General features: G+C 33.7%; 2 protein-coding genes across 2 annotated transcripts in view; one reads left to right on the top strand and one right to left on the bottom strand.

Annotated features, from left to right (window-relative positions):
• LOC145668594 (cytochrome P450 6k1-like) overlaps positions 1-25,024 on the bottom strand; it is a 172,579-nt gene that overhangs the window by 142,854 nt on the left and 4,701 nt on the right. The window lies entirely within an intron of this gene.
• LOC145668592 (cytochrome P450 6k1-like) lies at positions 115-24,465 on the top strand. The gene is made up of 5 exons (XM_081736609.1): positions 115-272; positions 6,562-7,529; positions 11,110-11,340; positions 15,584-15,835; positions 24,122-24,465. The coding sequence occupies exons 2-5, from the start codon at positions 6,611-6,613 to the stop codon at positions 24,289-24,291; spliced, it is 1,572 nt and encodes a 523-aa protein (XP_081592735.1). The 5' UTR covers positions 115-272; positions 6,562-6,610; the 3' UTR covers positions 24,292-24,465.

The following is a 25,024-nucleotide window of genomic DNA, read 5'->3' as shown; positions in this document are numbered from 1 at the left end:
TTTAATCTTGAAGTTCACAAGATATGTGAACTTACGTTTTCTGACACCACACATGGTATTCTTGGAAATTTGTAAAAGCATTTTGAAGAAGCCATGCAGTTATAGTGAAGCCACTACGCAAATGCTAAAGTTCTTCGATGAAATATGTTATATAACCAACTTTCAATAAAAATTGTATCGCATAAATTTGAAATCGGTAGTGAAAGAAATTAAATACATCTATAGAGATACGGATTGCTTGAGCATATCGAGAAAAAGATTTCTTCATTCAGGTAAGATTTAAATTATCAGTACTATTTACCTTGTGATAAAATTATGTTTATTTACTTAGTTATATTCGCTCGTAGCTGAAGACTAAACATTTCTTAAGTTCCAAAGAATGATATGTGCTTATGGCCCTTAAGATTAGAGAGAATTTGTTTCTTGAATTTAATAGACTACACGCATATCTCTTGGCCATATCGAAACTATACGTAACATAGAATGTAGCACTTTACAATAGAATCAAAATCAGTTTCAACGTACGTTTTTGTATGAATTGAACTCAAGATCAAAGGCTTACATGAAATCAAACCATTTTGTTCTTCGAAATCGCACCATTTTTAACTTTAATGCTAAAGAAGGACATACGATATAAAGAAGCGGATAATAAAAATGCAGCCACAGGCAAATAAGCTTTGCATGAGTCAACTTGATTCAGATCAACCTTTGTATTCTGCTAATATTGAAAGGAATATTTGTGTGATGTGTACACTCATATATCACATAATGGAACACTATGAATGATATATGTAAAGTGTATGCTCGATATTATAAGATTGTGAACATTTTGGCAATCATTATACGTAGTGTTTTATCACAGTCAAGAAAAGGGAAAAGGAAAAGAAATATGGGTCAAAATAGCTCATGATATAAAGTCACAATTTAATATATTTCCTAATATAAATGTTCAATTGTTAAAACAAACAAAAAATGAACTCTCTCGCGACTATCTGGTTAGCAGAGACCCGGGTTTGATTCCGGTGGGAACTCGAAGATTAGAGTCCTACGTTAAGTTTTAGGTCCACTTCTTATAGAATATGGATTAGAATTTTTAGATTCCTAATAATTACAATAATAATAATAATCCGGGTAATGAACTATTATTCTACAAGTGTTCCCTAACCTTAAAATACCTTCTGTGTGGTTATGAACGTACATTTTAATATCTAAAAATTATATTTTATCTAATATATTGAATTTGATTTAATCGTAATGTTATTCATAAACATGTCGCCTTGATTGTAGTGTACAGTTTTATTCCCGTTTATTATGCTGTCTTGAAATGTCGTTGAACTGATTAATGGTGGGCACTCACAGTAGAGAAAAACGATTTAAGACAAGATTGCCTGGTTACCCTCATAGACCCCTGACAAGTCACGTCTTATTTTATAGATGTTTGAAGAAAAAACCTGATATTTTGTTACCGTCAGCTTGTCGGTACGTGTGCAGAGTACTTTAGATATCCATAAAATATAAAAAAATTGCAGTTTCATCCTCTTTGACATCTATTGCAGTACGCAACGATGTAAGTGTTTCTGTATTAAAGAATAGGGCCTATTTATTTTTCACACTTTCATAGTATATACTAGCTGAACCTGCGCTCTCTACACAGCGGATCATGTACACTCATGTTCAAAATAATTGTCGCATATCTATAACTGTCTTCTTGTAAAAATATAATATGATAATGAATTTTCAGGGTACTTTTAATACTGTTACTATGTGTATACTCGGGAAATGCATATTTGTGGTAAATTTCATAGGAAAAGAATTATAAATACGAAAATAGGAATGAGTAAAACAAAATGTTGCTAAATGGATAAGAAAGTTTTATTTTCTTATTTACTGCTCTTTTGACATGAAATTTGCCACATACATGTCCTTGCGGATTATACGGATACTAACATTATAAGAAATACCGGGCGTATTCGTTATCAAATTATATTCCTACGACATATTTATAGACATGCGACAATAATTTTGGACATGAGTGTACATATGAGCATGATCATTCCTCACATCTGTACATGTCCTTTACAGACACAAGTGAAAGACGTCTTGATAAAAGAAAATCAGCAAGGGGTACCATAAAGGGGAGATTTTTTAGATATTTTTTTTCAATATATCGCACCGTTTGTAACATTTGAGCCTATTTCCGGTTGGAGGTTCTAATCCATGTATGATCAGCATTCTTCTTGCATACAGTATGTAATAAGAAATACATTATACACACAATTATAATGTCTGTGATATATGGTGTTCAACACGCAAAACACTTCAACAATATAGATCCATCTTAGACTAGGGAAATGGTTATCCTTCGTTTTCCATTATTAGGCCACGAAATAAACGCCCGAGAGATATACAACCTCATATACAAATATGTAGTGTTGGAATGTATAACTTGAAGGATGTGATGCTTTACGTTTTTTAAAAAAAATCAACACTTACAGTGTACCTCTAAAAAGATAATAAATAAAGAAATAACTGGCATGTCTTTTCAGTATTCAATTAGAACTGAACAGTCTACACAAAATTTGCAATCAATGAATGAAAACGGCATCTTTCAAGAGCTTGTGGTTCGCGAGGACTCACTTTTAAAACAATTGGATACAAACATATAAACGTCCACAAATATATAAAGATGTATTTTAATATACAGAGTATTTCAAAACAACACCGACAACGTTTGAGAGGTGTTTCCTGACACCAAGATAAGACAAAAAGTATAGACCAACCTGGATGTATAAATGTTTCCTTTCGGAGTTATAGGATGCCGAAAACATGAAAAAAAATAACTTTAAAGGTCCATAGCTCCAATACTATGGGACCTAGCATAGTCGGTTCAAGACTTCACTTAGGAACTAACATGTGCGCTATCCAAAAATACATGCTTCGGAATCCTATGGAACTCACGCAACAATTTTTATAGAGGGAGTTTGGCTACGGGCATTTAATAGGAAATACTCACCAACTACCTTTATAAAAATTGTTGCGAAAGTACCACATGATTCTGAAACTTATACATTTGGATAGGGCACATAGTAGTAGCAAAGTGAAGGTTTGATCCGACTTCGGTAGGTCCATAGTTTTGGAGCTATGGACCTTTAAAGTTCCTTTTTTTTCATGTTTTCAGCAGCCTATAACTCCGAAAGGAAGCATTTGTGCACCCAGGTTGGTCTATCCTTTTTGTCTTATCTTGGTGTCAGGAATCTCATCCCAAACGTTGTTGGTGTCGTTTTGAAACACTCTACATAGATGCAAATGCTGCATTTTTTACTTATAAAATAACTGCAGTAGTTGTTCGTCCAGACCCTTTGGCCTGCTGTACAATATATGTTAAAACCGTGTTTAATTAAAAGCTCCAAGTACATATCGCACACCCTGTGAAAGACTGTTACAAGTCAAAAATACACATTCGTGTGAAAATGAATTTTAAAGTTTGGTATTTTCTCCCTGCAATGAATGAGTCTGAATAAGCACTGTAGCTATTAAAATATATTCTAATATTTGTTGTTAGTCATGTTTAGGGCAAATAAGCATTTTCGTATTGTTTGTATACAATGGATGTGAGGGAGAAAAATATTTGTAACTGTAACCCTATTCTTCTTCCATAATCAAAGTAATTTGAAGTTATACCACATTTAAGTAGTAGTTTTATGCCACACTTTCTCCGATTGTATTTTCTTTGCAATATCGCACATTCTCCATGCTTTGGAAATCAATAGTGTTGATAAATCTGCAGGCCATTGGACACAAAGAAAGGAACATGATGATAAACAAACGTGGCATTTGTTGGAAGATTGAAAGTAAAACTATTTGTCATAGTCTTAGTAAAATAAAACGTTATTAGTAACTTTCTCAGTATTGAAAACACCTGTGGCTACGTGTCCGGTAAGTGGGTACTTATTATGTGTCCGGCAGTGACGTCACTTCCTTCCAGCAAATGCTTTATTTGAGACATCGGCATATTGAAAAGATAAAACCAGTTCACAAAAGTGGTCCGATCTTTGTCCCGTCACTGCCGGCCTTGATACACGAGGGCTCTTATACTATCGGATGTCTCTTGTGCCTTAGCTAAGTGGCTAAAGGTGTAGGCTAGCCACCGTGGAAAACCAGTAATTTAATTTGGAATAACTTGTTCGCCAAAAATATCACAAAATACCTACAATGAAAAGCATGCAAATGGAATAAAAATGAAGCAACGTCTTGATAAATAAGGAGTAAAATAAGAAAAAAGATAAATAAGAAATGAAAATTTTGGATTTTGTTTTAATTGTCGTATACACTCTCTTCTTTTACTATGTTTGCATTTACAATTATGTAAATTCTTTACCTAATGTTTGATTTTCCGCTTTACTTCTCCCATTTGCGGACAAGCTTCATATTATCTTCAGCATCACTGTTTTTATTTTGAAATACGCGTTGAGTTAGGAATGAATAAAACTTCGTTTCAATTATAACCACAGTCATTTTCTCATCATCCGGGCAACACGAAAATACTGTGTTCAGTTACGTCAGTGTTACGAACGTCAAATAAATATTCGCTATGAGGAAGAAACATCACTGTCACATGCAGAATAGACGTCCGGTTATCGGACGCGTAACCAGTATCTAAATTGTAAGGAAAGTTACATTTACTTTAAATGTTTAGTACTTTAAATGTTTTACTGTTAAATACCAAATAATTCCCTTACACCTTCTAATTTTTAGATACATTCTCTTACAACTGATGTAATTGTGTCATAATTACAAGATTTATGACAGATAAGAATCAAGTTTATAATAAGAGAAGACATTACAATAGAATGAGTGAGTTGAAGAAGGCAATATTACATCGAACCCTTTTTTAGAACCAAACGGAACTATTTTGTAACTAAATTACAGTGTTTCACAATGATTTTGCTGTTTGGGAATTATTAATTGCGCCAAAGCAGAAAACTTATTATAAAGCACCATAATTTAGCGTAAACTACAAAACCGTATTCTTTTTAGATTCGCACAAACAACGTCAGATGGAATATGTAACGTTTCCATTTTCATTCAATTCTCTTCAATCAACGACACAAAATGAAGTTGTGAGAACTACAACTTTTGAAATGAAGGAAGATTAAATTTGGATTACAATAACATTAAAAGAAATTTTAATTTTGTTGTTTAACTTATCGCCGTTTATTTATTCTGCAACTTACGCGCCACTAACTTTCAAGTAGCTGCTTATCTTTCAGTAATTTCATTCTCTCACTGTCTTTATCTTAAGGTTTTTTATAAAGTGCATGATGCACTTTGGGAATATGTTTACTCTTGACCAGGGGGCATCGAATCACGCATTTCTTGTTTCTGAAATTCCTACTAGTTTTCGATAAGCTTTGGGTGGAGAAAAATAGTGGTATAATTCAAAATGTAACACTCTCCAACTTACGCCCTCGCCGAATGCTGGCTCTCGATTGACATGCAACTGTATTCTCCCTTCCTATATTATCAAAATTGCTGCCTGGAGTACAGGTATTTCTGTCATTGTTACTGGTATTCCTGTCATCGATTTTTTGAGATACGTTTATGCAAATAATAATAATAATAATAATAATAATAATAATAATAATAATAATAATAATAATAATAATAATAATAATAATAATAATAATAATAATAATAATAACACAAGGCAGAGCTCGCTTCTCTCTATCCAATGGCGATGATAACTCAAAATTGCCATTTTTTGAGTTGTAACACTCTTCCACTGAGTTTTTACTACACTTTTAGAAGGGAAACAATACATAGGCCTATTTGTCCTGTTTAGATGAAAACGTTGTAAAATATATATATATATATATATATATATATATATATATATATATATATATATATATATATATATATATATATATATATATATATATATATATATATATATATATATATATATATATATATATATTTCCATTCTTATGGTACCGTGCACAACAGAATATTACATCATTATTAAGACAGATATTCTATACATTTTTCGGCGATAAGCCATGTCCTATTGCGTAAGATTTCTTGGTTTGTTTGTAACAATGTCTTAAGTGCTAAAGTAAAACAATTCAACATTCAGTTGAGTTTGATTTAGGGTTTAGCGTCCCTTGGTAGATAACATAAGAACTTCTAGCTTAGTGTGGGATCCGAACTACATGTTCAACTATAATAGCTGTAAGTTGAATTTAGTTATGGAATTCACTATTCAAAAATAAGAGGAACAAGATGTATGTAATTTGTTAAAATTTACGACGTAGTAATAGGAAAACATATACGTTAAATTTATCACTTAGGTAATTATGAATAATACATGCAGTATGTATGGTATACTTTACTACTTATTATATGTGGAGCGTAATAACGAGAACTCTTACCTTCAATTTTCCATCTTAACTTGATATTATTCAATCAATTATTACTTTTTTTTTGTCAAGACCATAGTTAGAAACTTAATTTCTCAGCGTGTATTACCTTAATTCATTAAATTAATCTCTCTTTCAGATATTACATCATTCACTCTTAAAACCATCTTGAAGCAGAATAAGTCATCATGATAGATCTCCTGGTGGGATTTGTGACGTTACTCATTGCACTATATGTGTATCTCACTTGGAATTTCGACTACTGGGCTAAACGTGGAGTTCCCCACGAGAAACCTGTAATTTTGGCAGGTAGCATGCAGAATGTAATGCTTCAGAGACAAAGTATAGGAGATCAACAATTGAATTTATATAAAAAATTTGAGGGTCATCCATTTGCTGGGTTCTTTCTCCTTAGACAGCCTGCATTTGTGATCAGAGATCCTGAGCTAGTGAAAGCTGTTTTGGTGAAAGACTTTGATAATTTCTTTGACAGAAATTTTCATGGCGATGAGAGAATTGATCCCATAGGAGCTAATATGTTATTTACCGTTAAAGGAAATAAATGGCGATTAATCAGAAGTAAACTAACACCAACTTTTACCTCTGGGAAAATGAAAATGATGTTTCCATTAGTAGCAAAGTGTTCCGAAGAGTTTGGAGAACTAATTCTTAGTCATGGCAAGAATGGTGATGTTATAGAAATAAGAGATATTGCCGCTAGATATACCACAGATGTTATTAGTACATGTGCGTTTGGAATTGAAAGTCACAGTTTACAAAACCCAAATTCCGAATTCCGTACAATGGGAAGAAAAATACTTCAACCAACTTTTAGAAACCAATTCGTGTTTAATGGATTAATGTTTTACCCTCGGTTAATAAAATTACTTCGTATGAAACTTTTGTATCCAAGTGTTGAAAAATTTATACGTTCGACTTTCTCTGAAACAATGGAATACCGTGAAAAGAACAATATTTTTCGCCCAGATTTTCTTCAACTTCTGCTTCAATTAAAGAAAACAGGAAAAGTGGATTATGATAATACAGATAAACAGGAAAAAGAATATGAAAACAGGCTACAGACTTCGAAGGAAGATGGGAATTTAGGTAATTAGGTTAAGGTGAAATCTATGTGTCTCATTTCTATTAACGATATAGTATGTACTCTACTGTAGCCAGGCCCGTATTTGTATATTGTGCGCCCCTGTGCTCTAAATAATCCGCCCCCCGAAAACGACCAATATTAGAGTTGAATTCACAGTTTTTTGGGGTCGCTAAAATGAATAGTGACAGTTTTAATGCAATTTAACTTTAAGGTCATACTCCACTCCCCAGGGGAGGAGGGATTTTAAAAGTAATCGAAAACGACAGATAGTGTTGAATTCATAGTTTACGGGGTCGCCGAGTTTAACGGTACCAGTTTTCATGATATTCAAGTTCATCCTCACCCCTTGGAGTGGGGATGAAAGGGTATGACTTTTTAAAAATAATCAGATAAGCTAGCTAATTAGTAACTACTATAATTAGAGCGAATTAAATACATGAATATATTTTCTCGCGCCTGCGTGGGGCTCTGCGGGTTGCTACATTTAAATATTACTTTATTGTGAATCTTTATTAAAAAATCCAAAATTTTTCCGCCCCCTAAATTCTGCCTCCCTGTGCTCGAGCACAGAATAACACTTACCTAAATACGGGCCTGACTGTAACTTAAGTATATAGACATCCGTAGGGTAACACGATTTCATGAAAGCATCAAACGAATACGAAAGGGCGATGGGCATGACGTAGGAGTTGTGTGCCATCGAGTAAAAGTGGCATAATAGAGCGCGAACGTTGTGAGAAACTGACGCAGTTTTACCAAAGCTGCATAATAGAGCATTGGGAATGTGGTAGAAGCCAGTGCACCATTAGTGCTGTATTACGTGTACCGTTAGGAGCTGTCAACAGGGTTATAGTGCAGTTAAACAAGTCGAAAAGACATTCGTAGAATTAAGATTGATTTGTCTAGGGCCAACGCCACGCTTGAAACCTGTGGACGTCCGGAGAGCAAAAACTCATCCATTCCAATCTGCTACCGATATCACAAGTGAACAGATTAACACAAATTGTCCAGCAGTATTTGCATAGCGTGGGAATGTACGAACGTGTTGCAAAAGAAAGCCTCTGCTTAACAAACTATAAATATCACAGAGAAACAATTAACTTGCCACTGATATATCTAACAAACAGCACTTTTGTAATTCTTGTGGGTTTCGCGATGAGAGGCGATTTTGCCACTTCTCGGGAAGCAATAGCCAGTGGTTGTGGAAGTAGCCGACCTACCACAATTTACTAGAATTTCACTGTGTTATGGACTGGGATAAACTTTAGAAAGGCCTCGTGGAACCTCACTTTATGTGATTGAGACGTCAATACTGTGAAAAACATCGCAACAAAACAAAATAGATTGCTTTCCTTCTTTAAAACAGAGAAACTATCGCAAGATGAGTGTAGCTGTGTCATAAAACAGAGGAAAGGCAAAATGGAATTCAAATTAGTCGTGACCTGGGCAATCCCGAACATGAATACTACAGAAAATGTTTGGAATTTCCTCCAACTAAAATTTTTCAAACTTCCGTACAGACGGCCACACTATAACGAATGATTTCATCTGTCAGTGGACGTCATCGGTGACTTACTGAGTACAGTGCCACATAGGGATGAAGCTCTAAAACTTTACATGTTGTCAAGAAGGGTCTTCAAAGTACCAACTTCAGCGTTAGTAAATTATTATTTTTTGTGCGCTGGTACAGTACATAGGAATGGATAACAGACTCAGTTTTCGGTTGTCTATTTACTTAAGTCTGGGTAATGTACGTAGGTTAAAAAGCAAGCATGGCATCATACTTTAAAAAAAAAATTCTCCATATATTAGTTAATTTACAACAGATAATCATATTTCAAATATTGTAAAACAAAATAATGAAAGATTGTTTAGTACATTTTTCGTTTCATCTCCAAAGCAATTAAACTTTCCTTCACTGAAGATTGCATATATAAAACTTTAGTGCATAAGGGAATCAAGTCCACTTTGTGGTCATTTTGGACATATCTACTTATGGATACCTTTAAGATGTTTATCTGAAGCTCCTTTCAGAGTTTAAAAGATTCATGTCCAGATGCTGTAAATAACTCTTACAATGTAGAAAAATATTAACTTTCCCATGTACTTAAAGGTACGTTACGAACTTTATGTTCCCCCTCCCTCATAATTTCAATAATTGGACTCCCTTACTCTCTGAGCGCCTACAGTATTTTATTACACTTTAGTATTATTGCTGATTCACTATTTCTTGATAGTAATATTCTATTTGTTCCATCTACGTCGTAACAACCAAATACAATGGATCAGTCAAGTAATTTCGTCATTTGCGCTTTCAAGTAACTACAATATTCTAAAACACACATTTTCGATTTCTAACAATACGTCTACTAGGTAAAGAAACCAGAGCCCGGTATTTGTTTCACTTTACTTTCACGTAAATACGTTTCCTTATTATCCTTGTCTTTGATCCATTTCTTCACTCCTTCCTTCTTTCGGAAATTTAAAAATAAATAAATAAATAAATAAAACAATAATTTTCTCTTTCACCATTAAGTCGATGTAAACAAAATTATTCCAAGTTCCATAGATTTCTGATGTCTTTCAAAAATTCCAAAGAAACACATAATGTTGGAAGTACTTCATATTTGACCCATACATATCATTGTCTAACCAACATTAGCAATGTGAATTTTTCAAAAGGATATGTGATAAAAGAAAAATGTTTAATTTGTAGTTGATCTTTATTTATGGTACAAAATCTTCAGTATAACTTCAACTCACAACTTAATTCCTTTTATCACCTAAATTTTGCAAAGAATTTTTATATCATAGTTTTAGAATTTAAGATTATATGTTGCTAATCTGTTGGACAGGAGTGTCATTTCAGATTTTGCTTGGGGGGGGAGCAAAACCCCTTGATATAAGTAAATTTTCGCGTTTTTCACTGATTTACTACTATTTTATTGATAAAATCTATAGAAATCTCAAACTCAGGGGGGCAATTGCCCCTCCCTGCCCCCCATAAATGACGCCCCTGCTGTTGAACATAAATGTATGCATATTAGTAAAGTTTTCAAGCCATAAAAATCCAAACCTACTTGCTACAATTCTACCTTTAATAAAATTTAAAAAAAAACTATAAAGAAAGATATGGAAGTAGCTTCTTATAAATTTTCTAAATTTTGTATTTAGTGAATACTATTTAGATACCTTACTTCCTAAATTTACAATACTGTTGATTGAAGTTACTAGAGTCATTTACAAAAAGTTAAAATAAGCAGCGGAAGGAATAAAATAATTTTGAGACAAATACTGAGTAAAGAATTTATTTGTTATACCACATGATAGGAAACAATAATATCTGAGACTACGTACTTTTAGTTATTTTTTTTTCCTTAGTAATTCTAGTATAGTTGAACTGAGATCATATCAAAGACGTATGTTTAGTCTTGCTTTGATATTATATATTGTAAAATACGTTTTGGCTCCGTTTGTTCAATGTAAATATTTAAAGGATTATGAATTATCTATGCAGATAAACTGTCGGAAATAACATACTCTAATTTTATTCATAACATGTAATTTTTTAATTCCTTTCAGAAACCACACAACTAAGAATGGATGACCTTTTGGCTCAAGCTTTGGCATTCTTTAATGCAGGTTTTGAAACCTCATCAACCACAATGTGTTTTGCTCTGTTTGAATTAGCCAAAAATCCTGACATTCAGAAACGTCTACGGGAAGAAATATTGTCTATTCTGAGAAAGACTGAAGGTAAATTAACCTACGAAGCCATTCAGGAAATGAAATATATGGATTGCGTTGTTTCAGGTAATTATACACATATTCAACTCTTTTAATAGATTTGTACATTATTTTTCTTAAAATACTATCGTGTTAGTACTTGTCTTTTAAAGACAAATGATGAAAATTGCTTTAAGGTTATTTTTCACGTCCAAGTACTTTGTCTAACACGATAGATGGCGCCACCGTCACCAATGTTAACATGTACAAGTAAGAAAATAAAAACAATCAAAAATAAAATGAATAATTCAAAAACTAAACAAAAACGGATATTGCCTCGTTAATGGACGTTACAAAATGTAGGGAATGGTGCATCCCGATTTCACATATTATTGTTAGTTTAATTGTTGGAGACCACCATTGTTAAATAAACAACTTTATCTGCCACACTTTCAACCAGAAATTGACAGAACTTGGTACAATAACTTACAATTGAAATATCTAGAAAATGATGCACGTCAATTTCCCATATTGTTGTTGTTTCATTGTTGGAGGCAACCATTCTTAAATAAACAATCAACTTTATCTGCCATACTTTCTTCTAGAAACTGACCAAACTTGGCACACCCATTGTATTACGATCGAAATATCTAAGGAATGGTACCTGTCGATTTCACACATTGTTGTTAGTTTCATTGTTGGGATCACTATTCTTAAATAAACAATCGTTCGAAACCAGCATCTGTATTACAGATACTTTGTTCGACACTATCATTTTTGAAAGAGATAATCAACTTCATCTCCCACACTTCCAACCAGAAACAGACCAAACATTTCAAAACCAGACCAAACATTCCAAACCTGTTTACAATTAAAATATCGATGGAATGGTTCATATCGATTTCATATATTGTTGATAGTTTCATTGTTGAAGACCACCATTGTAAACAATGAACTTTATCTGTCATACTTACTACCAGAAACTGGCCAAACTTGGCACACCCATTGTTTTACGATTGAAATATCTAAGGAATGGTACCTGTCGATTTCATATATTGTTGTTAGTTTCATTGTTGGGTCACCGTTGTTAAATAAACAATCATTACAGGCCAGCATTGTTAAATAAACAATAAACTTTATCTACCACACTTTCCGCCAGAAACTGACCAAACTTGGCACGCCACTTACGATTAAGATATTTATGGAATGTTATATATCTATTTCAGATATCATTAATTTCATTGTTGGAGGCCACCATTGTTAAATAAACAATCAACTTTATCTTCCATATTTTCTACCAGAATTGGAAATTTCACTTTTCGAATTTCGGATATTTTCCGATTTTAATTTCCGGATTCTTCAAAGTAAAATTCCGGAATTGGTCATCCCTCATATATATATATATATAGCAGAGGAATGATACCTGGGAGTTAAACAAACAAAAAAGTTCCAATAAACAAGGTTCGAAAACCCCATCGTTTACGTGTTATAGGCTGCCGAAATCATGAAAAAATGAATTTTAAAGGTTCATAGCTCCAAAACTATGTGACCTACCTTAGTCGGGTCAAGACTTCACTTAGGAACTGGTATGTGCCCTATTTAAAAATGAGTGTTTCAGAATCCTGAGGTGCTTCCACAACAATTTTTATAGAGGGAGTTTGACTACGGGCCTATGATATAAAGTACTCTCCAACTACCTCCATAAAAATTGCTGCGTGTGTACCTTAGGATTCTAAAATATGTATTATTGGATAGAGCACATACTAGTTCCTAAGTGAAGTCTTGATCCGACCAATGTAGGTCACATAGTTTTGGAGCTATGGACCTTTAGAATTCATTTTTTCATGTTTTCGGCAAACTATAACACGTAAATGATGGGGTTTTCGCCCTATGTTTATTAGAACCTTTTTTGTTTGTTTAACTCTCAGGAATCACTCCTCTGCTTTTGTACAACGAATTTAGAGCCATACTATATATATATATATATATATATATATATATATATATATATATATATATATATATATATATATGGCCAGTTGGTCTCTTTTTCTAATATGTATATACAGCCGCGGATCCAGGATATGATCAAGAGAAAGCTAAACCATGCTGTAAAGAAAGTACGATTGAAGTCCATTTTATCCAGTATATACCTGAGCGTCAAGGAGGAGCTATAGCCCCTATAGCCCTCCCCTTGGATCCGCGTCTGTATAAATATGTGTTTTTATTTTACCTTATATTCGCTTTACTCAGAAGGGTAGTTAGTGCCAATTAGAAAAGCGAAGAATTCATTCTGTCCATTTTTCGTGCGTCATACACTTCAGAAAAAAAAAAAATCATATACGTAGTACTGATAATTGTAAGAACTGCACGTAGTACTGTATTCGTATTGTTGGTTTATTTTCTGTATAAAAGAACCATTCATGTTATTTGTCTCATATTCTGGTAATAATAGAAAAGAAAAAATGCTTTATATAATAAAGAAAACTTGTCAACGCGAGTTATGGAGAATCCCACAAACGAAATTCGATGCAAATAACCTTCTCTGCTACCTAATTATCGCTTTTCTTTTAAAAACTCTATTCCTACCTGCCGAAAGAAAATATTTATGTTACTCGTCAATGGTTGAGGTTTTGCCCTACAGCTAAACACGACTTGTGAAAATAGACTCAGACTAACTGCAGGTGCACAAAAAAAGAAAAAAAAACTGTTGAATTTCTCTCCCTGCCCACTTCAAGTGTGGATATCCTGGACACATTCAAACTGAGCGCTACGATCTTTCAGTTCTTCCCAGTAGAGGCGCTAGTTGTCATTGCGAAATGAAAAAAGTGAGCGTCTAGTGACGAAAAAGCGAAATACTTGGAGAAGGGGAAGGGAACAGCCACCTTAAACACATGAGAAATTATAGTAACATTATTTCACTTAACAGTTGTTTCTTAGACAATTGCACAAATCATCCAAACTTTCAATAGGTTACCATCAATTGAAGTGCAGACATTATTCAACTGCATTTACGCATATAGATATTCTGTAATGGCATATGGATATTCTGTCATATATGACTTACGATTGCTCTATGCATTTCTTCCTCAGCCCCTTCGCTATTGTCAATCACCTGGTCACCCCCCCAACATTCATTTTATTATTTTTATGCCGTCCTTTTATATAGTAATGTGCGTAAAACATAAATTTTCTAGCATATTATATTTCATGTATGTGACTTTTTAAAAATTTATTTGAAAGTAATTTGTTCAAGATAAATTTGTGTGCGTTATTTGTTTTTCATGCAGTAGACTTCTATGATATGATAATCAAAGTATAGTTTCCCTGTTTCAGAGAGTGCTCGTAAGGGAAATTACAACGATAAAAAAAACTGAACATTTTTGGTCTTGAAATCAGAATTTAAAATCTTTATCATTGTTTCGTTAGGCTGATGACACTTGCGACATTACTTGGATTAGGCACAACTTGCGTTGCTTTTAGAGCTTTAAGATAGGTGATCTTAAGATTAATAACATCGTCCTCCAACTGCAAAGTTCTATAATCTTGTTACAGACATCTACAAATCAAATTTGTATTTTAAATAAAGATTAATAAAAATAATTTGTTAATTTATTTGGTTCACAAAATTCGCTTGTGTAAATTCTTAGTGCCAAGACTGTACCGTTGCAAAACAGTTACTGTAAAATTGACCTACAACAAGGTATATTGAGAGAAGCGCAAAGCTTCTAGCGGATTCAAACGAATATCGTACACAGTATGAAGTTCTAACATGAAGATTTCATATAAGTGTGAAGATATTTTGACATTCGACGTTGAATTGCCATAAGAATAACTGTCTCAAGTTTTACTCCATGTGCTTTATTATTTTCTTTTAATTGAATTACTTACTGGCTCTTATTTTTCGTAATAATTATATGATCAATCGAGGTGAGCCACAACTGTAGTACTCAGTTTCAGTTCAAACTCTGATTATACTCCATCATAAATAATACAACCTAATATTTGAAAATTAACAATTCTTCAGCTCTTTGCAAGAAATCCATTCTTTTAATTGCATCTTAGTTAAAGATTTGCTTTATTTCTTCTCCTTCAACACTTTCAAATTCTATAAGAAAATATAAAATCTTGTAGCAAATAATTGTCTCGGACTCGTACTTTCAATTTGACTACTAACCTGATTCCACCAAAGCCACTTTCCTGAACTTCGAGGATTTTAGTATTAATCAGAAATTAGAATATTGATAAACTATCATGGAACCAGTGTCTTTTCTCCTTTTTCTTGTTACTTTATTATTTTTATAGTACATGCTTTTTGTTTGCCTTCCAGAAACTCTTCGAAAATATCCAGCAGTTCCATTTCTCAATCGTATCTGTGCTAATGAGTACAAGGTACCTGGAAGCAAAGTTGTATTATATAAGGGATGCCCTGTGTTCATACCTGTAAAGGGACTTCATTTTGATCCCAAATACTTCTCTAATCCTGAAAAATTCGATCCAGAAAGATTTACAGAAGAAAATAAGAAGATGCGACCGAATTACACTTATTTGCCATTTGGGGACGGTCCGAGAAACTGTATAGGTAAGTTCTTTGGTATTTACTTACTACTAGCTGTAAGTGCTAATTGTTGCGGATCTTAATTCAGAACATACATAAAAAGTGTAAGAATCCGTCAGTGGCGACTCTTAATTCAAAATGTCGATTAAAAGAGAAGAGAAAAGATTTTTTACTCTATTTCCCTGTGACTACCCTTTGCTTGTATGTAATCCTGTACAACCACGGTGTAGGGAGTTGCATACACACAAGACGTTCTTATAAATCCCTAGAAACTTGTATATGCTTTCGCATTCATTTTCAGCCCCCCTTCCCGAGTCGAAAATCCTCTCCAAAAAGACTTCGTACAGAATTAGATGTGGTAGAGATCAATCTGTATACCAAATTCAGTGGCTGTATATTGCTTCTTTCTATATGAAACACACAAACACACACATTATTTTATATATAAAGTATAGATACCACTATTTTCTGATTATATAATTTATATTAGCTGTCCGAAGCATGAACCAATCTCCGAACTTGGTTCCATGTAGGAGCTCATGTAATATGGATGCTCTGTTAAACTGTAGGACAACGTCTCATATTGCTTTGTTGTTAAAAGAAACGTTAAATTCCAAAACGACTCTGCTTTCTTCCAGAAAATTTAGTCCACGAGGAGAGTAAATCAAAATATGAAGGAGCGACACGGGAACACTACTTGCTAAAGTGTCATTCAAATGTAATTTAATTTATCTTAGCTTCCTAGAGGTGGAAGAGGTTGGTCAATACAGTAAAGTGGAACTTTCCTCCGTTGAAAATATGTATGGAAGAAACACTGCAACTAATGCAAAATAATTTTCACTTAGCCTGCTGTACATATAGAGCAACTACTTGTATAGGCCTACTAACAATATTTCTAATGAGTTTGTGTACCTTCGTATAGTACATGTACTTAAACTTTTCCTCTTTCAAACAAACATTTATCCAATACATTATCTAAATTAAAGATACCATCACTACTTTAAAAGGTGCTGCATGTTCAACGGTTAGATGCCGAAAAGTGAACATTAACCTTCAAATAAGCCCAAAATTGCAGTACCCTAGTGTAAAATCCACTGAAAAAATGATAGGAATATCCCAGGATATTTTTATTTATTTTGTTTATATTTCTTTAAAATTTGCGTAAATAAATGCACTTTAAAATGTGGCATCTTCTGGTGCACCCTAAACTGCTTGTCATTTCAGCCTCAACACCATTTTACACAATATTCTCAATGAGCGTGTATTAAACAAAATTAAAACACACACACTTTAGATTTCAAGTATAATTTTCTTCCAGCCTCCTGTCAATTCATGTATGTTAGACATATGTATTTAATATATATATATATATATATATATATATATATATATATATATATACATAATTATTGAGGAGATTAAGAACTAAGGGTCAGTTGAATGAAATTTAAGTTGATTTAAGTTGAATGAAATTTGAACCAAATTTGTATATCTACATCTCTTATTGCTTCGACGCCAAAACTGAACATTGCAGATGTGTCGCACAATTCCAAAACACCCTTGTCCACATTTTCTAAAAATGTGCTTTTTCCCCTACTGTTTATAATTTGTTAATATCTCTTAATTCAGAATCTACAATATTTCACGACCAAGACGTCTTATTTCTTACTGAAATAAATGGGGAAAGTAAGAACGTATTTTCAGAATGTCTCTTGTATCATACATTAGAACAATCCAAACATGACGGGCCAACAATTTCCAGAAACAAATCCTTCAATTTTCAGTTTGAAACGTGCATACGAAAATATTTCTCAAATTCCAAACTGACTCTTTGTCCAAATCTCCGTGTATTTAATTTAAAACTTAAAAATGATATAAAACTTGAAAGAAATATAAACAAAATAAACAAAAATATCCTGGCACATTCCTATCATTTTAAAGTGGATTTTACATTAGGGTACTGCAATTTTGAGCTTATTTGAAAGTTAATGTTCACTTTTCGGCATCTAACTGTTGAACATGCAGAACCCTCTTAAAGTAGTGATGGAATCTTTAATTTAGGAAACATATTGGATAAATGTTTGTTTGAAAGAGGAAAAGTTTAAGTACATGTACTATACAAAGGTACACAAACTTATTAGTTTTATTATTAGTTATTAGTTTTATTTCTAAGAAGAATGTGATGCGTTAACGCTACTGAACAGATATAGCGTACATTTGTTTCTTCTTAATAACGTATTGGAGGAAAATATCAAGCAAGACAAACCTATACTAGTGTACATTTATGTGGAACAAATCCGTTTTACGAAGTTAAATGTTGTTTTAAACTGTATACTACTTGTAATCAATTGTCTTATGTTCTTAATTTTGTTAACGTTATTATTTTCTTAAAATTGAAAACGGAAGGTTCTACTTACTCCATTACATCGTTTTAACAAATTTCGATGGAAATAGAATGGAAGAGTGAAGTACGGCATACTAGAAGGGTTCAATCTGCTCCCGAATTTCAGAACACGTGTTAGAAATCCTGGTAAATGGAACAAGAATATTGTTTAACAAAAAACGCTAGATACTCTCCTGAGGGATTACTTACTTTACATATCTACCATCACAGAAATAACTAACTGTATGGCCTATGGAACCCGAAGGTTTAATGCCACGCAGTGTTGGGAAGTAACGTAACGCAAGTAACGCGTTACTTGTAACACGTTACTTTTTAAGTAACGTTTCCTAGTAACGCGTTACCATTTTTCCAAAGTAACTGTAACGGTAACGCGTTACAAAATTTTAAGTAACGTACCTAGTTTGCATTACTTTTTTCGCGTTACATTTCGGATGAGTAACTATAATAGATGTATTTTTTTCGGAAACAAATGTTTCTTTCCTGTAAGTGAATTTCTCAGAATGAAACAATCGAGCATGAACTACGTATGTCAGTGACCGACAGTCACAGACACACAGAGAAACAGATAAGTTCGTAGTGCCACTTGCTGTTTTTTTGAAGATGAGGACAGCCTTAGGGAAATCACGTGTACTGATTGCAAGCACCTGGAAGATTTTGTCGTAGATTTTGACAGCTCTAAATCAATACATTCAGTGAGTGAACTAGGAGTGAAATGATACCGGTAGTCTATTTTACTTTGATTGTTGTTTTTATAAAGATGGAGAACGAAAATGTTTTACCGTTCGAACATTTGAAAGAACACTTTTTTCTTAAGAGCTGAGGATGATGGTGAACAGAATTTAAAAGTAAAGTGTCTGAAGTGTCCCGGCAGAAAATATTTATCAACAACTAGGGTGCCATAATTAACGATTTACAATAAGAGGTTAATATGAATAAACTATGTTCTGATGAGCAGGTCTACTTTATTACTAGAAAACAGTTTGCTGATGGTATGTAATATTGGAGTTCTTTCAGATCAACTTGCTTATCCTACAGTCCAGTTGATTATAGAGTAGTGTAATGTTTTTCTATGTTGTTTATTTTTAATTTTACATAACAACATTATTAATATTATATAATTAGTTTAGTAGAAATATTAATAAGCAACCATTTTTTCTAACGCATAGGGATGAGCACGAGTCAAGCTAAAACTCGACTCAAATCGAGTTTCGAGTCAAGTCAAAGGTAATATCCTCGAGTAGAGTTCCGAGCCGATTCAGTTTTTCGCGTCGAGTTTCGAGTCCAGTCGAGTTTGATAAATGGCTCGTTCGTTTTAAGTCGTCTTGAAATCGTGGCCTGATTACACTGAAAACTGAAAGCCATGAGAAATGTAAGCTAAACAGTAATATGGAATACTTTTAGTGTTGCTCACGAGAGGGGACACTGCTCGCATCTCGTCTCGTCTCGATAGCGAGACCACAAGAGTTTTTTGATAACAAGCTCAGCTCGGCTCGGCTCAACTGAGAAGATGGCTCTAGCCGGCTCACTTAGGATGAACCATCGGCTCGAGCTGGCTTGGTAGGGATGAGCCATTTGCTCTGTTCGGCTCAAAAGAGCCGAGGGCTGTAGCCGAGTCGTTGGGTGAGCTGTTGGCTCGGCTCACTTCTCGGTTCGGGTCGATAGTGAATGAGCTGTGAGCCGAGCTGCCCGAGTCCTTGACAATTCTAAACCGGGGCCGAGCAGTTTTTAAGATATTTGGCCAGTGACCTATAACTTTTAACATTGTTTGGCTCGAGCCCGAATACTCAACCTAGACCCTCAACCCAAATTCAGAAGCTCGTGAACAATGTCCATGACTCCTAGACTTCACGACTACCGAGGATGGCAATCAACTAGTTTTTTAGTATTCAAATACAAACGGCCTATCTTTCATTTTTATATACAATGTTGTTATAAATAATAATAATAATAATAATAATAATAATAATAATAATAATAATAAGTTTTAGTAGTAGTAGTGTCATTGATAATAATTATACTCTCTATGTAATATACTTGAAGAATGTACTCGAAACTACACACCGGATTTAGCTCGAGTCGACTCGTAACTCGACCCTAATTCGAGTTGAGTTGGAGGAAATTTTCCGAGTCGAGTTCTCGGGTCGAGCTCAAAGATGTCTGTTTCTAGACGAATCGAGTGTCAGAGAAAACTCGCTCGAACTCACTCGTGTCCAACCCTACAATGTTACATTATATGAAAATGTATATATATATATATATATATATATATATATATATATATATATATATATATATATATATATATATATATATACGAAGTGAAAATTTGTCCTTGCATTTACATAAAGCGATTCATAACGTGCAAGCAATAATAATAATAATAATAATAATAGCGGTAGTAATGTTAGTACGGAAAATTGAAGTCATAATTTTTTTCACATTTTTAAAGTTTCGGGCCTAAAAGTAACGCGTTAGTAACGCGTTACTTTCGAGTAAAGTAACAGTTAGTTTTTGGGGTAAGTAACGCGTTACTAACGCGTAACATTTTAAGAGAAAGTAAAGTATCTTGTAACGCGTTACATTTTTACAAGTAACTTACCCAACACTGATGCCACGTCCACAAAAGTTCTCCACTGACTTCTATCCTTAGCCAATTGCATCCAGTTTCTACTTTGTATTCCTATCTCTGCGAGATCCATCTTAATATTGTCCTCCCATCTGCGCCTAGGTCTTCCTAATGGTCATTTTCCGATTGTTCTTCCAGTCAAGACATTGAAAGAGTTTCTACTTTCTTCCATTCTAGCTACATGACCTGCCCACCCAAGATTCCTGGACTTGACGACCCTAACAATGTTGGGTAAACCGTATAAATTGTGTAGTCCCTCGTTGTGAAGTTTCCGCCATTCCCCATTCCCGTTCCTCTTGGGTCCGAATATTCGTCTCAGGATCTTGTTCTCAAATACTTTCAGTCTATGTTCTTCCCTTAGAGTAAGCGACCATATTTCGTAACCATACAGAATAACAGGTGTGATTACACTATCCAATAAATTTTAATTTTTGTTCGGTAGAAGTTACACTGATGAGTGATCTTAGCTAATTTCGACCTCCTGAGTCCACCAATGTAGTCAAAATGTTCCATTACTTCACATTTTGTTGCTACAGAGTGTTCAAAAATAAAGTGATATACATTATAACACTATATATTCCGATAGAATATCCGTTCCTACAGAGTGAAGGCATAACCGTGGCATAGGTTGAGCAAGTAATGGAAATAGCAAAGAATGCAAGAGTACACAAAAGAGCACACAAACACAAAGGGAAGGAGATTGTAGAATACACACTACTGTTGAAAACAATTTGTACTGCTGTTATTGTCTGTAAACACATTGTGTTCAACATACTATGAAAATAAGGAAGTTCATTAAGCAACAGTCAACACATAAAAATGCAGCAGTAGTACAAGCAAATCTACCATTTGGGTACCATCCGAAGGATATGTATACATGGAGCTCACTGAAGAATACACCAAACACCTATATCTTGGTGGTACATGTACAAGCTTTTACTGTGACATGTACTTGAAACTTTTCTTTTTGGTAAACATGGATCGTCTCGTGTACTCTTATTTGGACTCTCTCAAAAGAAACCAACAATAGTCCCTCATCATAGCACGATCTCGTTTCCCTTGCTTCCGTTGCTCCATTTGTAGAATCTGTTTGGTGGAAAAGTTCACCTTGTTCATTGCTTACTGTCCCTCAGTTGTGAGGTAAGTAGTCGAGGTTCGAGTGAATTAAGTGTAATTTCAGTGACATCTTGCATCCTAATAGGTCATAGTTTCGTATCAGATCAGCTATGAGTTGTTTGTAGTTATTAGCTTTCTCGTTCTCTAGGAAACCTTCCACCACACGTTTGTGGGATAGTCATGCAGCACATTCAGCAGGAGTTAATTTCTGCAGAAAAATATCATCGTGCAGAACCCTTCTGATCTGTGGCCCTATGAAAACGCCCTCCTTCAACTTGGCCTTCTATAACTTTGAAAACAATTCCCTGAAATAGGAGAAACCAGACCCCAAGCGTGTCTTATTTCAAGGTCGTCTGCGTCCCTGCTTTGCTTGTAACTACTTCCAACCAAACCAGCCATATACTGATTTATATAAGCTTCGTTACAGAATGAAAATGCATTTCAACAGTTTCTATAAGATCTGTACACCCCAACTCGACAAATTATCTTCAGTGATAAAAAGAAAAAAAAACTGTCCGTGCTGGAAACTTTTTGCAGTTATCAGGGGGTGGTAGCGAATCGGAAACACCAATTCCCCACATTTCTACCAAAAGTGTGTTGGACAGTGTTATCGTTTTATATATATTTTAAGTTTCAAATTCCTCGATAGAATTCGCGATGACAAGAGATTTTGAACTGAATAATAACACGAATTCCCTGTTTTAGTCGACATTTAATTTCTTTGTGAATATGGTTTTCATCTGTTGATATTGATCCTAGATATTTGGAAGTATCCACTTTATCAAAAGTAATATTGGATATTTTAACCCATCCATGATTTGTTGTATTACGATCTCGGTGAACTTCCATGTATTTAGTTTTCTCTGCATTTTAGGGGGAAGGAGGCCTACGTGACTGATTGCAAATTTGCAAAAACAATGTTTCAATCCAACAATGAATGTGAATACAGTTCCAATTAAAAAGGTTAAACTTGGAATGACTGTAACTGCAATTAAAAAACGATGTTAAGCACCTTCATTCATCAACTGCAATTCGGAGGGGATTGTAAAAGTAAATCAGAACTGTTTCTACAAAAATATTGTGCATGACGAACAAGTTCCAGAAGAAGAATCAGAAATCTTTAAAAAAAAAAAAAAAAAAAAAAAAAAAAAAAAGTGGCTATATGGAAGATATGGATAATACTGTTTAAATTTTATGATAACGCTGAAAAGTTAACCTCGAGACTTTAATTTATATTCGAACGTACTTTAATATTAAATTTTGTTTCATTTATCAAAGATTTTTGTGTTTTGTTTTCAATAAATGATAGTGTAAATGATAGTATAAATGATAGTTTACACTATCTATATATAAACACATTGATTGCATATATTTTTCTTTTTTGAAAAAAAAATCTCAATTGAATTTCAGAATGTCTCTTGTCCATTTTGTTCAGTTCCAACACGTCCCTTGTCCCTATTACAGCTCGAAATTGTTCTTGTCCAAATATTTTTTTTTCAATTGTGTTAGCAAAATAAGAAATTTTCAGCTATTTATCCCATTTATTGTATTCAGGGATTTACTTTACAGCTTACAAAACTGATTTTCGGGCATAGAAATTAAGACAGTAAAAGAAAATATATTTCCTTGAAAGTGAATTAAGAGACTATTTAGAAACTGGCAATTCAGACAAGCTCCAAACAAGTTCAAGATAGGTCAAAGAATCTAATCAAAGCATACTTCAGCATATAAACTACCATTATATGGCATCTACTGTATGCATACATAGAAATTGAACACATGAAATAACGTTTTAAATTAAGTTTCTCTTAATTTTAGTTAGACTTTTCGTGGTTACATTTTGTAGGCTAAAGAAACTGAGTGATGAAGAATGACTAGAAAATGATAAAAACAAGATAACCTGAAAAAAACGGACATCTTTACTGTCTGCTACGAACTATCACGGCTCAGTAACTAACATATAAGCAGGGATACTTCAGATCAGAGGTAACACTCTTTAACATAGTCAGCGTGTTCTATACCGAAGAAATTAATGCATGCAATATAACAGAAATAAAACATAACAAATCTTTAGCTAATAATTTGTGTTGACTACACTAAAAGAAAATGAACTGTGTGTACATTATTATGCGACGCATTATATTTAAATTTTCTCTATTTTCAGGTAATCGTTTCGGTTTGATGCAGATCAAAGTTGGATTGGTGAGTCTATTGAAGAGATGTGAAGTTGTCACAAGTGACGAAACACCAGATGCACTGGAATTTGATGTGAAAGCATTTTTGACAATGCCTAAAACTGGGGTGCACTTGGGACTGAAGCCATTACCTGTTTAAAACATACTTGGACTGATAAAAGAGTGTTTCTGATCAAAAGTTGACTTTTAACTAGATAGCAAAGTGTCTAAGAACGTCATAACAGTTGTCTACGATTAATTTTTTGTACTTACCTTACTCTGTAAAATATTTTGTATCACAACTTATGTCAAGTATAAAAATCATCTTGAGTAATTGATTGGTCAGTATTTGAAGGGTTGGAATGATGTCATAACCAATTTAAGCTTTAAAGAAAAGTAATTGCAAACATGCTCTTACTATGTTTTTTTTTTTTTTTTTTTTTTTTAGGATTATTATTGCACTTATGTTTTCCGATTGCATTATTACTTTAATATGAAATAATGAATTTAGGCGTTTTTTCCAGACTTTTAAGGAATTCACCGATTACTTAATCGAAATTGGTTAACTGAATACATTGCATTTTCAATGTATTCAATTTCCTAATTTCGTTCTCTTAAAATAGACAACAAAGTTCACAAAGACACAGACGAGATTTTCGTATCAACGGTGCAGAAAAAACTTATTCATGTGCATATTATATTACGCTTTGTATTTCAACTAAATTCAGCTTGCTAGAAGTGGCATATTATATATAAAGGATACCAAGACAGTTCTGTCGTTTTTTGTGGAGATCTGTGTTCAACTGGTCGTCACATCGTGAGTTGAATGCGAGTGGAGATAAGGCGAAAGTCAGTTGTTGGTGTGCGTATACCTAACATACTACTCGGTTGTG

The sequence above is a fragment of the Thermobia domestica genome, chromosome 13 (assembly GCF_964235325.1).
Source record: "Thermobia domestica chromosome 13, izTheDome1.hap1.1, whole genome shotgun sequence".
Classification (NCBI taxonomy): domain Eukaryota; kingdom Metazoa; phylum Arthropoda; class Insecta; order Zygentoma; family Lepismatidae; genus Thermobia; species Thermobia domestica.
The sequence above is the reverse complement of the archived record's forward strand: the minus strand, read 5'-3'. Positions and strand labels throughout refer to the sequence as shown.